Raw genomic sequence first — 17072 nt, forward strand, 5'->3', positions numbered from 1 at the left:
GGGAGATGATACTTCTGTTGTTTTCAGGTAGGGAATAAGCTTCAGATCCCTGGAATTACCAGACTTTTAGTTTTTCAGTAGGACCATTACTGCCTGTCTCTCCATAAAGCTGGTGGTATTGGACATGGATTATTTGTCTGGAAAACAAAGACTTGACAATCTTTAGGTAATATTCAAGCTGATGTGGCATTTTGCTGTCCTTGAGCTACCAGGCTTCATAAGTGATACAGAAAATTATCAAACTGCTGTGAAACACCTCTACAACAAACCACATCAGTGCATACCCTTGCTGCAGCACAGATTTGCCTGTTCTCTTATACAGACAGACTACTGCAGTTTCTAAGCTGATTCTCACTACTACTGATGCCCTTCAGCTTTTCAGAATAGGACCATCTTCTAACCAGACGGACCCAGCTCTGTTGGCCTCTGCAGCACAGGGACACATCAGGCTTCACAGTAAAGCTCATCAAGAAAAAACCTGAAATCACAGGAGAAAAGGTGTTTAAATAGAGCTCACTGGAATTTAAAAAAATAAGTTAGTTATATGTGTGTGTTCCTCCCTACACCAAGAAAGAAGAAAAAAATCCCACAGCCTTTTGAGTGAGGATGAAAACAAACAAAATATGGAAAATTAGCTCCCCTCACACACATTTAGGCCCATGGAAAGAACTTGTGTTCTAGGAGCCCAGGAGGGCAAGCGCAGAGATAGGGAGAAAAAGCAGACACTGCCCACCAGCCTACAGACAGCTCACACACCCGACAGCAATTCACACACCTCAGGGCATGACCACCCTGGTGACACAGACCACAGCCTGGCCTGCTTGTCTGCTATCTGCAGCACCAAGTCCTGCTAACAGCACTTTTGCTAAGGGAAATCCATATTACAGTCTCCATTTTCATTATTTGTTAGACAAAGTGGAGAGCTATGAGGTTATATTTGCTTTGTGCATCTGGAACATTGAGCGCTCAGGGAATGGACATAAGTTCTTGCCCATCTTTTATAACTTAGTATAAAGTAATCTTTCCAAGACAAGAAAAAAACATTCGAGCAACCTGTTGCTGTATAAGCTTTAAAAACATGAACTGAAAGACAAAATGCCATGGTTGAAGGTATCCAGAGTTCCCATCAGGTAAATTCCTTGCCTTTCCAAGCAGCTGCTGGCATCTTTCCTGACCAACAGATGTTGCTATCCCCCTTCCATTTGTTGCAGGGCCAAGGCCCCACCCTGTTGCTCTTGCAATTCAGTGAATACTTCCAGCCATGCTTTTATTTCTGTTGGTAAAGACAGCAAAACTGACATACAACCACAGATACACAGTACAGCATAATGTCATGATATGCCCTGCATGAGCAGAGTCTCCCAGTGCTGACCTTCGAATGCCATCTTTGACCTTGGCACTCCTCTTGGTGACAGGTCATTGATGGGTAACATGTTCCTCCTTCCTTAGTCCGTTTCTGTGGTCTCCCAGCTTTTCTCCAACCTAGTATTAAGGATCTTCCCAACAGTCCTGGGTAGGCACCCCTTTCTCCACAGCAACCTGAATACACACCTCTCCCCCCGCCCCCCAACCTCACATTCTGCCACGGCAGAGGTCTCCAATGGAAAAAAAAAGAATTCTACCAGGAAGACTTTGAAAGTCTCATCAGGAAACATCAGCTGCTGCGAAGGCTGCTCTTTCTAGATCTGAGTAAGATACCTGGGCATCAATTAGCTCTTCACTGTGAAGCTCCCTGTTCATGCATGCATCTGAGAGAGTCCCATTTTTGCAGGAATGTGGGAGGTGCCCATTTGTCTCCACATCCAGAGCATTTCCATTCTGGTGCCATTCCAGGCCGGCTTTGCATTTGCTTAAGTCATGCTTTTCAGGATCCCTGTGGATCTCTCCATTGGTGTATACCTCTAATGCATACTCACTGATTCGTATGCTGGCATTCTCTGCATCCCCACCATGAGTGGAAGTCCTAGAACTGGCTGTTCCTGCCTTGAACGGCTCCTTCCGGCCCAGGATATGCTGGCTGATGATTTTACGGAAGGTGTATCGGAACTCCCTGATTCGGTAGGCATAAATTAGAGGATTTACAACCGAGTTGGCATGAGACAGGATAATAGCCAGATACATCAGCCAGAGGGGAGCATGGGCACAATTTGGGCAAAAAAGGGTAAAGCAGTTAATAATATGTAGTGGAAGCCAGCAGATTGCAAACAACCCAACAATGATGGCCAAAGACTTAGCTGCATGGACTTCCTTTTGCAAAGTGGAGCGAGAACGTTCCCCATGTACCATCTTATTCTCCATCTGCTTGAGCTGTCGCCGGGCTGCCATGAAGATTTTCAAGTAGATACCAAACATGAGGAGGAGGGGCAAGAGCACACAGGCAAAGAAGTTGTAGTAGACCATGTACTCCATGGTGACCACAGCCTCAAAGAGGCATGCCACCATACTGTTGCTGCAGTTGATGGGAGAGGACTTATTGGAACCCAGCTCTTCGATCTGGGAGCGATTGTGCCACCCTAGCATTGGTGTCAAGCCGATGATGAAAGATAATACCCAGCAGATGGCAATGATACCTTTAGCTCGAGAGCCAGTCACCAAGCCATTGTACCTGTAAAGCAGAGGAAATGGGAATTACATCAGTATCGTTCAACAAGGCCCTGACACCCAAGCAACTTCCCAATGGCCCAATGTCCCAGAAGACAGCAAGAAAGGCACCTGCTTCTTCAGATGGGCCTTTGAACTGCCGTACAGAACTCACGCAACACAGCACAGCACAGCAAGGACTCCCTGGTGACATTACATGCCACCTATTTCCCTCCCCTTTCCTTTGGGCAGTGAATGGGTGACAGAAAAGCAGGGAAATTAATAGAGTTTTCATCTGTGTTCCTTCACTCCACCAGCCCACTTAGTCATGCACGTAGGTCTTGCAGCCTGGATAATCAGCAGCACTGCTCTGACTCGTGGTGATGAAGGCCACTGTGGCTGTCTTGCCAAAGTCTGAGGTAGTTCCTTCTTTCTGGCAAAGGAGCAGCCTTGTAGCATGGAATTGCTAGGTCTGTCTTGCAGTAGATCTGTAAGCCAAATAGCACAAAAGAACTCGGAGGCACAGTGGCATCGGCCCTGTGTCCACGTTCAGGTGTGCTCCAGGGAAATTCTGCTGACTGAGTTGCAGAAGCCAGGCTGGCATTCTCTTGCACAGCACCTCACTCTGCTCCACAATGGCACTTTCAAAAAGGCCAGCACCACCAACCTTCTTTAAATAACTATACATGTCAGCAGTTTTCCTCACCAGCCTGGCTAAGCTGACCCCATGTCTTTCTCAGAAGGGAGGAATTAAGCTGAGGGCAGAGTTCTGACTGCAGGTGTGCTGTGGGCGGCCCTGCACACACCAAAGGGGACTTCAGTGGTGGAGGTATTGATATGCCTGGTGGAAACCAATGCTCTTAGCAGTAAATTCTCCATGATCTGTTGAAAGAGACAACAAGCAACACAGTAAGAACCTGACAGTGCAGCCAGGGACCTTTGTTTGTTTGAAATATCGGCCAGTTCCCAAGGCCTCACAGGTTACTGCGAGTCCTGAGCTGACTCCACCAGTTCTTCTCTCTGAAAATGTAAATCAGGGCAACAGTTTAACATTTCAATGCAGTTTCCTTCCCTTGGTAACGCTTAGCATGGAAAGTAGATGGCTGGATTCCCACATTGTCCAGCATGGGTCCCACACTGTACTTGACCCCATGTGGCTGCGATCGGACGACGGTAGCGCTGGGCTCCCAGTGTTTACCCAGTGCTCCTTCTGCCCCTGTCCCCTTAGCAAACAAACATTAGGAAAAAAAAAATAATCCAACAAGCCATAGAAATCTTTCCATCTCTCAACGAAATAGTTACTCTCACAGGTTCACGCTCCTATCCCAATGCAAGTTCAAGACAGGGGAGGAGAGAGGCTGCTTTTGCTGGGCACAGTACAAAATGGAAATCCTGCATGTGCTTTAAATCCCTGCTAATGGGCCTTGAAAAAAACCTGGCTCCACACAAGGCCTGGCAGGCTTGAGTCTCCCTTCCTCAGTTGCATTTCAAAATCAGAGAGCGGGTGAGGGAGCTAACCACGCAATACACTGAAATCCTCCTTCCAGAAATGAGGGAAGGATTCAGCAGGTTCTGAGAGATAAAAAGGTTTCCCCAGCAAGTAGTGGATCTTGCTCAATGCTTAGGAGATGCTAAGGGATGGCAGCAGGGAATGGCTCACATTCAGACCTCATCAACACAGCAAAACAGCATCTGTGCTTTGAAAAGTACACGCAGGGAGCAAGAGATTGGCTGAAGGCACTTGAAACTTGGAAAAATAAAAAACAAAACAAAACCCTCAAAACCCTGTAGCCCTGGAATTGGCTTCATCTTGTCAGAGGAATTTTGAAATTGTGCAGCTGTTATCCCACGACTAGAGATGTCCCTTCCCTTCCACTAAAAATATATTCATTACTGCTCCAGGCAAGCACCCCCCACCCCGCTTCTCCCTCCCTCTTACCCTCTGGGGATTCCCATGCAACAAACTTTACAAGGCTTAGAAACAGCACTTAACCCAAGCTGCCTCCTGCTTTCCATCTGCAGCGTATTGTGCTGGCAATGGCAATTACCAACCTCCCAGTGAGTGCATTTCCATAAGGCCTTGCTCAGTATCTCCAAGGCTTAAGAGAGAAAGCTCACTGCATCTTGTGACATAGTGTGTGGCACTATGTGGGCCAGGTATCTGTTGAGAAGTGTCCATTCACTTGGGAGAGCCTGATTTCGAGGACCCTCATGTGACACTGCAGGCTGACTTGGCTGAGGTAGGGTGATTGTCCAGGCAGACTTTCCTGGACTCATTCCTTTTGTCCACTTAGAGATGTCATCAGGCCAGCATTGAAGAGTCTGTGCACCTGCCTAGGCACCTTTCTAGGCTCACAGCAGCGAGACCAAAGCTACTCTCTGTACCCCCAGTGCTGTACAGCTCCACATGGTAAGTTCAGGGCTTCCAGGAAGCATCACATATCCTGTGAGTTGCTGGCATCTATGCTGGAGACACAGCCTTCTGAAAGGAGCTGGTCACACCTACAGCCTATGTTCTGCATACTTGGTGGGTGACTTTGTAGCATGTCCGATGTGTCCAGACAGCACTGGATTGTCTGTGCACAAGCAGTTCTCGTGCTTCCTGGAAATACTGGACTTGCTACACAAACAACAACTTCTACTTGTGAAATTCCAGACGCAAAGAACATTAGTGCAGAGCACAGGGACACTCACGGTGGAGTTGGTGTGAGGATAGGGGCACCAGACTCCCCTAGAAAGCAAAACCAACTTTTGCAAACACAGGAAATTGTGGATGTTTTCCCCAAAATAATTTCACCTGCCATGCTGCTCTCCCAACCATCAGGCTAGCGAACCAGCTCCAGGAGAACAGCTGCCCTTGGTGAATGCACAACTCAGCTGTGCTGCCTAAAGTAGCTTTGCTAAGGATGTGACATTTCTGGGTCCTTGGTCTAAGCTCTGTGTCATCGAGACAATGATTCCTGCACAAAGTGTAGTCCCTCACCCGTCTGATTCGTAAACTATGAAGCTGGGTGGAAGACAGAGCTGGTATAAGAACCACGGGGTCCTCAGATAGAAATGAAAATCTTTCCATACATTGCATGATATGATATAGTAGCTGGCCTAACTTATCATCACAGCATTCAACTAGCCTGCTGCTTGTCTTCCAAACCCACCTCTGGTTGACAGCACTGCACGTCTTGGCCAGATGGCTCTGCCATGCACAGCGCATGTTTCAGCCACCTTTACTGCATCACACCAGAAAGCCTGTGCTCAGTGTTGAGAGCACTGGGGCTTTGATCTGAATTCCAGCTGTGCTCAATGGTTTTTAACAAAGCGCTACACCACACTGTTCACTGAATACATCCCTAAACAGCCCACAGCTCAGGCAGCTGCAGTCACAGTGGGCAAGACAAAAGGAGGATATTCTATACCCATTACATGTATCTGGAAATGAGAGACACTGACAAGCCCGGATCATCCAGGAAGTCTTGTGGCAGAGCAAGAAACCAAACCCAGACCTTCTCATGCACCACCAAAACAACCATTTCAGAGAACTCTCAGTCAAGAAATTTCCTCCCCTATTACCGGGTGCTAACTGATACTAGTGCTTGTCTATGCGATGGAGACTGGGTAGGGTGGGATCCCACAGGTGGGCACAGGGCTCTAAACAGCAGAAGCAATAATGGTAGGCAGGCACTATTCTTTTGCTTGTGGTACGATCAACTCCCAGACTAAAAGCTTGGTAACAGCAAGTTCCACTGCCCATGAAGCGACAGACAACAGGCACTGCTTTCCAAGCTATGCCCATGGTTGTTCAAAGGAGGAAGCGAATTATTCTTCTTTCATATTCGGTTGAGTCTGCCCATAGTCTACTTGACAAAAACATGTAGGAAATGCTTGTCATAAAGTCAAAAGATTTATGGTGAGCAGGGAAAGAAATAAGTCTGGATATGGCTCAAAGTGACAATAAACCCTTAAATCCCTGATTCACTGATTCAGATGCTCATATATGAGCATTTGAGAAGGCAACCCTACAGAATTAAAGCAACTGCTGAAACAGATTGTTCTCAGCACAAAGGTCCCTTCCATGTCATATACTTTATTCAGGATTTTCATTCGTCTCCCTTTTCCTTCCCACTCCAGACTCTCAAAAAGCCAATTCTTCATGTCTAGGTCCTCTAGCCTCTGGCAGAAAAGCAACCTGTCATCCCAATGCCAACTGGGTGCTTCAGTCACCACTACATGGTTTAAATCTGTCCCAATGCTGCAAGCATCAGGGAGCTGCACCTTTGTAATGCTTTCCCAGAGAAGCATCCCAGTAGCTTAGGCAGTCAATCACCTCCAAAGCAACTTTCATCAGAGGAAAAGGTCTGCATTTCAGCAAGTTACCGTAGTTGGCACTGTATGACCTGCATAAATATTTATGCCACACGTGAATACCTGAATCCAGCACACAGAGCTAGCGGTAACCTGAGAAAACTTTTCCATTCGGCTGCAGGAAGAAAAACTTCTCTTTCCAGTGCATCGGAGCTACCTGTCCTTCACCACGGGAGTATCTTTACCACAAATGCCAGCACAAGAACACGTGGCTGGGCACTGTGCCCATGGAGCATTTGCTGGCACCAAAGAGCCTGGAAGGCGGCAATTGTTCTTGGCCCATGACTTCATCCTGGAGCTCAGACTCACAGCCAGTTTTGTTTAGAACATCCAGCGGTTTCTATCAGCGAGCACAGGTTTTCAGGTACCTGCTGTGTTAGAGACACAGTTCAGATTTAAATTTAGCCTGAACAATGGCTCGGACTCACTCTGCTTTATTGCCATTTGCAGAGTGTCACATTTGTATAAAACGTGGCAGAATTCAGCAAACTGTTTGAGACCTTGAGACCAAAGTATCAAATTCTACACAATGTTTCAATAATTTGAAAGGTAGAACCCATAAGATGTTCACAAATTAGTTTTTATGTATTTTTAAATTTTACCTATAGTTGTCTTTCCTGATTGCATTTTTTTGGGGGGAAAGGGTCTTTTATCCACAGAAAAATCATTCCAAAGGTAACTCTCATTATGTACTGATGTGTCCAAAATGAAGCAGCATCAGAAATCCCACTCTCTGCCTCCTTAATAGTGACTGTTTATTTGTGTGGGAATACACATCCACATATGTATCCACTGAGACATGTGGTTACCTTCCTTAGGACAAATCAGATGTGAAACAGTTAAAAAGAAAAAGAAGAAAAAATAGGTTTGGCAGTTTTCAGTTTTGCCAGAGTGAAGGAAGTCTGATTTATTATTTTTTTAAGACCCTTCATCTAACGAATATTAGGAATGCTTGGTGTTACCTTTCTTGTCCTCTGAGGAGGAAAGAAGGTGCTTTCCCAGGCATTAAAGGATGGGGTGAAACCGTTGCATCTTTAGTGGCAGAACTTTCCTTCCAATGGTTTGACACATTTTTGAGACAACCAGATATTAGAAAAAGAAAAAAATGTGAGCAATCTGAATCATATCACATTTCCCTCTTCAGCTAATCAGCTTTCACTTTCTCAGCATGTCTGAGACTATAAATCTAATGCTTATTCATCCATAAATTCTTAAGGGGAAACATGATTGACAAGTTCTGCACTTCTGTAAAAGGATAAACCAGTAGAGGATAAGGAGAGGGATGAACCTATGGATCTACCGGTGGGTTTCTGCGTCCAATCAACTCCACTGTTCCTGGAGCAGAAGAGGGTGTGCTCTGTTTTTTCAAAAACAAAATAGTGAAACCGGTACAGTGCCCAGCACTGATGAAGCCTGATTTTTCTAAAAGACTCTTTACCTCGGCTATTCCAGGAAATTAAATTTTCAAGACAATATAGTTACAACGATACACCCAAAAAATGGGCAGAAACACAGATTTTTAAAATCCTTTTCCTGGCAAGTCATCCTCCAGCAATAAGAGTGCTTAAACTGTCATCAAAAGTCTTCAGAGTTAGCTCATGAGAGATGAATTAAAGACATTAGCCCGTCTCCAAATAATTTCAGAGGCAAGCTCCCGAGGGCTACTCTACATATGTTTCTTTGTACCATTTATCATTATTTTGGTTAATAAACTGAAACTATCTATTTGTAGAACCGCAGAAAAGTGAAGACAGTCCAATTTATAGGTAACTAATATTGATAGAGTTTTCTCCGCAATGGAATGGAATAGTTATTCCTTACAACTACATCAAAAGTAGAGGCTGTAACAGGTATGACTACAGGTTTGGAAACCAACAACGAATGGTAATGTTACAGCAGCACAGGCTTGCTGAGGTAAGGCTTCAGGAAAGACCATGCTGCACTGGTCCACATGGAAAGGTAATCTCCGCAGCTCTAGGGAAAAGAACGCTTTCTATTTTTGAATGGGAGGTTTGTGTTAATTAACATAAGTGCTGCATGACCAAAGTATTCACAAGAGACAAAACTAAATTGCACACGTCAACACAAGTGATTAAATCTCAACAGGAGTGAGGACATCAAAAAACTCAAACTTGAGAACACAACAATCAGAAATCTGTTCCATTTTTGCAGCTACATTTCTTGTACAGCAGAATAGGAGGCAAGTCTTTCCATTCCTGAGAGTGTGCAGTGTCCTCGTAAGGACAAGACGGGAAGGAAGGAGACTCCTACACTCTGCCTGCACTGGCCTCTCCCGGGGCTTCCTCTACATCTTTTGAGCTTACTGAATGACTTGGAAGCATTGTCACAAGGTATTCAAACCCAGCCCACAAAACGCAATGCTGCTCTGCGCCCACGGTCAGATATATCCTGTCACAACAACGTGCTTCGGGGAGACTGAACTGAGTAGCAGCCCTTGTGTGTGTGGCAAAACTTCCCCTTGTCCCACATCAGCCTCCCTGCTTGCACACAAAGTAGCAGCCAGTCATATTCAGCTTTCAAGCTCTAATATTGAAATGCCCTTTTCGTCCTTTAAACTCCAGCATAGAGACCACAGAATAACCTTCTGCAGGTCTGAATTAGGACAAGCCTCTGCACTGACCTTGACATGCTTTGCTTCCAGAGGCAGTGCCTAAGCTAGTCCAAATCTTTCTAAGGGCCATTTCTTCATAGCCTGATGCTTCTCCTCCCTTCACACTTAATGGTTCCCCAGGAGAACCCCCTCATCCACACTCTCCACAACCCTGCTGCTACAGCTGCTGGCAGAGTCCCCCATTCTCCCCATGGAGGACTCACCCCCTTTCTGCCCTCCACCATGTATTGCTTTAGCTTCGCTTTCCCACAGTGACCCTTCTGGTGCTCTTGGCTCTGGATCAGCGTGCTGATTATTGAGGTTACCACACACTCCTGTCTAAATATGGAACTACAGCTCCTAGGCAGTGCCATTGCAATGCCATGGTCACACAGGATATGAGGACAGAGAAGAACTGGAAAAAGAAGCGACCAGAAAATCCAGCAGCCAAGGCAGCCTTCAAGACATATAAAAGTTTTTTTTTTAAATTACAAGGGAAAAAGTGCCGCTCCTCATTTAACTTTTCCTTCCTCAATTCATCTCCAGATCTGTCATTTTTACTGATGTTCATCCCTCACCAACCTAGCTCCCCTCCATCCCCCCAGCCCAACCCGTGCTTACCTGAGGGGTATACGGATCGCAATGATTCTGTCAATGGCAATAGCAAGGAGGCTGAAGATTGAACTCTGAGTCAAGACCAGGACGAAGCAGGCAATGAAAAGGCAGCCATAGAAGAAGGCACAGAAGCCCGTGCTGATGGTGATGGCAAAGGGTATTGCCAGCACGCCCACGGCAATGTCAGCAGCAGCCAGGGACACCACAAAATAGTTGGTGACGTTCTGCAAGTTGCTATTCAAATAGACTGCCCAGCAGACCAGGATGTTCCCCAGGATGGCCAGCACCGCAATGACCAGTTCCAGGATGATGTAAGCTACGTCTGAGAGGAAGTCTTCTTTCCCATGTACTAGCATGGTGAGAGTGACCAGGCCAATGCGAGAACGTGCCAGAAAAGCTCAGCGTTCATATCTGCAGAGCACTGAACAGCAAAGACACCTCAAAGCTGCTTGGGGTCTGAAGAGCAGTCAGCTGCCAGTCGGTGAAGGTTGCTCACACGCACCCTTTTCTCCCCATAGCTGTTCAAGATCTTTACAGTAGCAGGTGTCAACAAAAAAAACCAGGGCTTGCCAACTCCAGCAAAGTAGGTTAACCAGATGCAGAATAATTCAAACTCCAGCGGATGAATGGACAGGAGAATATCTCACGTAGACATACACTGCTCCCTAGGCCACAAAGTCCAGCAGGCAACACGACACAGAAAGTGTATTGTATGGCAGCGTCACATTGGCTGTGACTTTTTGTTTCCTGTTGACAATCACACTGCTAGTCATGACTTCCTGTCATGTACATACCTACTAGCAACATCCTCCGGTTCTCCTTTTCACCTTTTCCCCCTAGGACTTGGGAAATATTCTCTTCATCTGAACCAAACATTCAACTTCTTCATTTGTAGTTTCCTTTAAAAAAAAACAAAAACAAACACCAACCACATACACTAAGTAACCAGCTCTACGGAGGAGATGGAAAAAGCAAAATCTCATTAAAGTGGCACATTAAATTGATAATGGATATTAAACAGGCCTAGAAGAATACATCACTGGGAAAAATCTCACATTTTGTCTATCCTGAAAGCTGCAGGGCCAAACCCAAGCTTCAGGAAAGCGGTATTTCACAGTGGTGATGAGAAACAAGGGACGTTTTGTTTCTGAGGCTACTAACTGAGCTGGCACTTCAGCAGCTGCTCAGTAGTCTGCCCTGAAACACGAGAGCCCCACTAATTATGCCTTGGCAAGTTCTGTGGCTGCACAGAGGAAAGGTAGAGGAGCCTTTTTACATATACCTGTCTCCCTCTGATCACAAATACAAGACTTGGGCCATCACATGCTGCCCACCCTCATGTACTTTGCCACAAAAGTGTGCTGCACCAATGCACTGCTCTGTGATGACATGAACCTTCATTCAGGAGGGGGTTATGTTGCTGGCATGTGTGGTCACCACTCTGCTGCCATACCCAATCTTTCCTTCCAAGTGCACAGGTACTGGAACGCGATCAGCAAGCAGGGAGAATAGTTCAAGGTACGTCAGACAGTGACATCTTTGAGGACTTTCCCCACTGAGCATGCACACTCTCTGCCAGGGTTTCTGCAGGTTCTCCTCCTGCAACACCATCGTTTTCGTTCACATAAATCTTTATCCCATAAGCAAGCCATTTATTTGTCCTACCTGCATTGTCCATGCAGTGTTTGTTGCATCCACAGATTCAGGTCAGCATCATTCTTTTAACTACAACCAGCCAGAAACACATCCACCAAGCTACAACTCTCCCAGAAACACACACAGAGGCACAATGCCAACGTCATCTCTTGAGTATGCATTCATGTGCCTGCAGTATCATGCACACAAACGCGGGACTAACGTGCTGCCTGCATGGAAACATAGTCCCTACAGGTGCCATTTCATACAGACAGATGCACATCACCTACATGCTTACATGCCTCACTTGCACACTAATCTTGCAGGTCACCTCGTACCTCTGCTTTCAGACATGGGTGCATTTCACCACAGTTTCAGCTAAAAATATAGCAATGGAGAATACAGTTCCCTGAGCTTCGTGCCACAGTCAAGAGGTAATTATTTGCTGTCCCACCCCGTAACTTCCAGAGTGAGATTTAAACCTTATTTAGCAAGCTTTAGCAGTAATATTTACTCATTAATTTAAGAAAACAGCTACTTGAAACATCAGAGGGTCGAGGGAGAGAGAGACACAGCACTAACTGATAAATCACTCGAGCTCAGTTTCAGATGCAACACTAACTTCCAAAACAAAAGGTTTTTGGGACCCCCTCCACAGGTGATCTGGTGTGGTCTAACCCAGCAGGGTTTCATGCCTTCACAGTTCACTCTGTTTTCAAGTCAGAAATGTAATTTCTCAGGATAAAATAAAAGGGTAAAGACAGTGATAATAAAAGAAAACATGATTAACTTGTGATTCACATCTGATCTCAGGAATATAATCTAATTTTAGACCTTTCATTGATTTACAGATCTATTGCTAATGCTGCATTTGAAAGGAAAGTGTATGATTCTTGGTGGTTTGGATGTGCTTCAAAAACCTAGCCTTTCCTCCAACCTTCAGCAATCTTGTTTATGGGTTTTGTTTGGTTTGTGTGGAAGAAACCAACAGAAGAGATTAGTTTGTGAACTAGCTATTAAGAGGAAGATAAAGATCATCCATTTAATCTTTTCTAAAGAACCAAAAACCCCAAGACGTCTCTACATTGTCTATCTTCCTTTAGCAAAAAAACCTTGTTTTCTGCTGATCTCCTAAAGATTACTTCTACTTTCTTGAATTTCAGGGATGTCAGTGATATGCTCTGCTATCATCTGATTGTCCATTACAAATCCCAATGGGTTTGTTTTAAAGCAGTGATACTGAAAACTACACCCCTACCCCCCTGCCTGACTTCCAGGGGAGGGGATTAGAATTAATATAAGACAGAAATAAAGAAAATCTGGAGGGACAGAAAACAGAAAGGGCAAGATAAAAAATATACAACAACACTTTGTGCATGTGCGTGAGCAAGAAAGGGGAAAAAAAGACAAGAAAAAGGTGGCAGGAGAAAAAAAATCCACAACCAAACACGGGAAGCAGTGGGCAAAACAGGCCCGAAAGAGAAAGACAGCTTGTCAATGTGCGTGTGTGCCTGTCAAATGTACGACACACGGCCGTGCCTGAAGGCTCTGAAGCAGGGGCAAGCTCCCCGTCCCTTGGCATCACAGCAGCAGAGACAGCAACAGGCTAATACGGCCGCAGGGGAGCGGGCAGCATACGTGTCACGTACTTCCATGCAGGTCAAGCTCATGACCAAACTCCAGTGTCAGGGCAAGTTTAGAAAAAAGTAACAAATTACTGTGACACACTTGGGCCAAAAGTACTGCTATGTAAAATACAAACACCATAAACACCCCCACAAGCTACTCTGAGATGAAGTCAAAAGAACTGAAGAAACCGCTTTTTGAAAGGAGCAAGCTTGAGAACTGGTCACGTTAATCCTGATGCTGAGAGGATTTACCTGAAGTCCTGCTATGTTGCTCTTGCACCTCATATTTATGCCACATACACCTCAATGAAGAGGATCAAAGTGAAATTACTGGGGTATTCTTCCCCATTTCAAAGCTTCCTTTAGCAGGATTATGAATCCATATTCATCCCAGATGCATTTTGTTTAACCTGACTCTTTCAACTAATCGCTAAACACAGGACAAAGCTGGAATTACCTACAGTTCTGCACATATCCTGAAAAAGCACAATGCTGGAACCTGAAGTTTAATGACCACATCACATGCTGTTTTCTGACACAGCAGAGCTTTTAAGCTTCTACTTCAACTGTTTGTTTCATGGTCTGATGTTAACTTCGAATTTTTTATCTTTGAATTTGTGTGGTCCCTTGTTTCCCATTCCCCTTCACAAACAGTGGCCTGATTCTTCAACCCAAGCACTAGCCATTTATTCCAAAGCAATCTGCGAGATGCTACGTCCGGAAGAGGACAACAAGTCCTTCCACCCCTCTCTGCTCCCAGATGGGCCGGAAAACACTTGGAGAGTTCTGCAGAGCCAGCACATCTCAGAAGAGAAACGACCGGAGCTGAGCAGGTGTCCCAGCCGCGACGAAACAACCTTTTGTGTCTGCTTCAATGCTGGCGCTTCTGCGGTAGCCACGGACATGAGAAATAGCACCCATCAGCCACGCAATCGCAGCACATCAGAGGCCTCACCTGCTACTTACAGAAGGTGCCACAAGCTGGGAGGCTCCTCTGTTCGACCCGAATTCACCCCTCTCACCTCATTCATCTCCCTCAGTGTCAGCCTGCGATAGCTCTCACCCATACATGATAACAAGACTTTAATTGTTGCAGTATTTGCAACTTGCTTTAAAAAAAGAACAGGCCCAGTCCTTCTGCTCACATGGCTGGAAATTCACTGCACAGGGACAAAATGAAATACAGAGCGCCTTCAGAAGAAAACATATATCCAGATGCGATGCAAAATTTATTATAGAATCGTCTACTTCGTGCAAGACCCAAAGATTCAGCAGCCAGTTTTGACAGGACAAAATTAATTAACAACCTGCTTTACTCACTGGGGAACCGTATATTTAACATCTCAGGCCCTTGAGGGATGAATATTGCAAGCTTCTTGAAGCTTAATTAAAATAACCTGTATCACACAACCTGCTGGACAACTACAATTAGTATTTCTTCTTAAGCCCATGTTTTATTTTGTTAATTGGATTAATTCTTTCTTGATACCCTGGGCTATGTTCGGCCTTTTCCCATTATTAAATAAACCTTTCTTGCCACTCACAAACCTGTAAAACTGTTGCTCTGTTCATTTTTAGTGACTTGGAACACTCTGTTCTCTCTCATATTTCAGCCCCAATGAAAAAGTGCTCCTTGAAAATTCAATAAAGCACCTGAACAGCATGTTCCCATGAAGCAATTCACCACTGGAGCCTAAGCAAGATTTTGTTTGGCATCTCCAGTTGGCTTTGGACTAAAGTGTTGCCCCTTCTCTCTCCTGAGTGCCAAAAGCACTGAGGTGAGCCCTTAGCCACTGTTTGGTTCAAATCATCCACCTCAGAGAAGATCATTTCCTGCTCTTGGCCCCTTCAGGCTGAGTTCAGCCATCCCAGGTTTGGGTGCCCACGCTCTGTCACGCTGGCACAGAGAAGACGTGCCCTCTGCTCCGTGTGCCAGGCTGACGCATGACAATGTCTGTGACACTTCAGTTTTGCAGCTACTCTCAGACATCAGAAAAATCTCCACGGTATCAGCAGTCCTCAGGGCACCCAAGATGGTCTATGGGCACATAGGTGACAGGCTGCAGCTTCCCTGGGCTCCAGAGAAGATTGGTTTCTCCTTGTCTGCTTCAGGATGGGGTAAGCAAGGCAAGAGGCAGCTCACAAGGCCACGGGGGAGTTTTCATCAAGGCTCGTTCCACAGATCACAATCTTGCATCTCCTTTTGACAACAAGACCCTTCCCAGGTACCAGACACGTAGAGATTACCTAACTCCCTTAGGGAAAACCCTTGAATTCACATATGGCTGTAAGCAGAAAATTGGTGCTGCTAAATCATTTGTTTTCCTACTTTCCAAAGCCTGGAGGGGGAGATGCTTGTCAGTTTTTATCCTCTCTTTGAAATCTCTTAAGCTCAAAGAGAATCTCCCTATCTTTTAAATCAAAGTCTCTAAGAAATCTTGTCTCTCTCCATTTCTTTAGAGGATCAAGTCACAATAAATGAGCCAATGTGCTCAGGGGCAGCACACAAATTTGCAAAACAACTCAGGCTGTAAAACATAATGAAACCAGCTGCCCGTTCAGGGAGAATGATAGGGAAGGCGGCAGCAGCACTTTTCTGCATTGCTCAATGGTTTCCTTTCTGAAGTTCGATATTTTATGAATACCTCACCTGGAGTGGCTTCCCCATGCCCCTGACTGCTCACACGAAGCCAGCGAGCTTGGAGCTGTCAGAGAGCAGCCTCACTCCTGTCTCCTATCGAAGGATGAAGAGATGTGGCTGGGTGGGGCAGGAAAGAGAGAAGGGAGGAGGCATCACCCATCTAACCAAGACATACTTTTTCTGGTTCCCCTATTTGCTTTATTATTGGCTGCTGGCTAAATGATCTTTTAGGTTCCTCTGCTTACACTAACAGGAGGAAATTAAATATTAATAATAGACTATTTCCCTCTGGACTGCTCTTTGTTAACAAAGGATACAAGTGAAACAAAGCAGGCAAAATTATCAGCACACCATGCTCTTGGTTTTTCAGGTACCTGGAGCACTTGCGGTTTCCCTCAACCTTCCCTGGAGTTAGAGATGCCCAGTGTCCTGCACTCCTGCCTGTTTGGACACCCATACAAGAGCAGAACACGGTGATGCCTGGAAAATCTTGTTCTATCAAGGGGCTCCACATGGCAGTTTGACCCTTCCAGAGGATCGTTTCAGACTTCATCCAAAACATCACCTGAGCCACTGATGCTCCGACTGGAAAAAATGCAGAGCCAAGGATCTTTTGAAGCACAGAGCTTGTCTCTATTTAGAGAGTGAAGTCTTCCTCCAGTGTAAACCCTACAGTGGGGTAACAAGGTTTCTGGATTGACTTTGCAAATTCTACAGAAACATTGACTAAAATGAGGGCTTCAGCTTTGCTAAATGTGGTCTAATCCCCTCTTACAGGAAAGCAGTAGCCCTCCAAGACTTAAAACCTTCACTCTGTGTACTTGTGAAAGGCAAAAAGGAATGGCTCTTCAAACATCTGTACCGCCCCTGGTTTTTTTTCTGTCAGTTCAAAAATGAGGAAGAGGGACATTCTGCTTTACATATCCCTCTCTGCTGCAGTCCAGGTGAAAAAAGGAGGCTATGCTCACTGCAAGAACAAGCATGGTGAATCTGGGTGTAAAAG

General features: G+C 45.4%; 1 protein-coding gene across 1 annotated transcript; it reads right to left on the reverse strand.

The window, feature by feature from the left end:
- Positions 1-1644: 1644 nt before the first annotated feature.
- ADORA2A (adenosine A2a receptor) lies at positions 1645-10521 on the reverse strand (the record flags this gene model as incomplete). The annotated part of the gene is made up of 2 exons (XM_082007872.1): positions 1645-2605; positions 10172-10521. 2 exons carry the CDS (start codon positions 10519-10521, stop codon positions 1645-1647), a joined length of 1311 nt encoding a protein of 436 aa, XP_081863998.1.
- Positions 10522-17072: the final 6551 nt, after the last annotated feature.

The sequence above is a fragment of the Phaethon aethereus genome (assembly GCF_964289735.1).
Source record: "Phaethon aethereus genome assembly, chromosome: 17".
NCBI lineage: Eukaryota > Metazoa > Chordata > Aves > Phaethontiformes > Phaethontidae > Phaethon > Phaethon aethereus.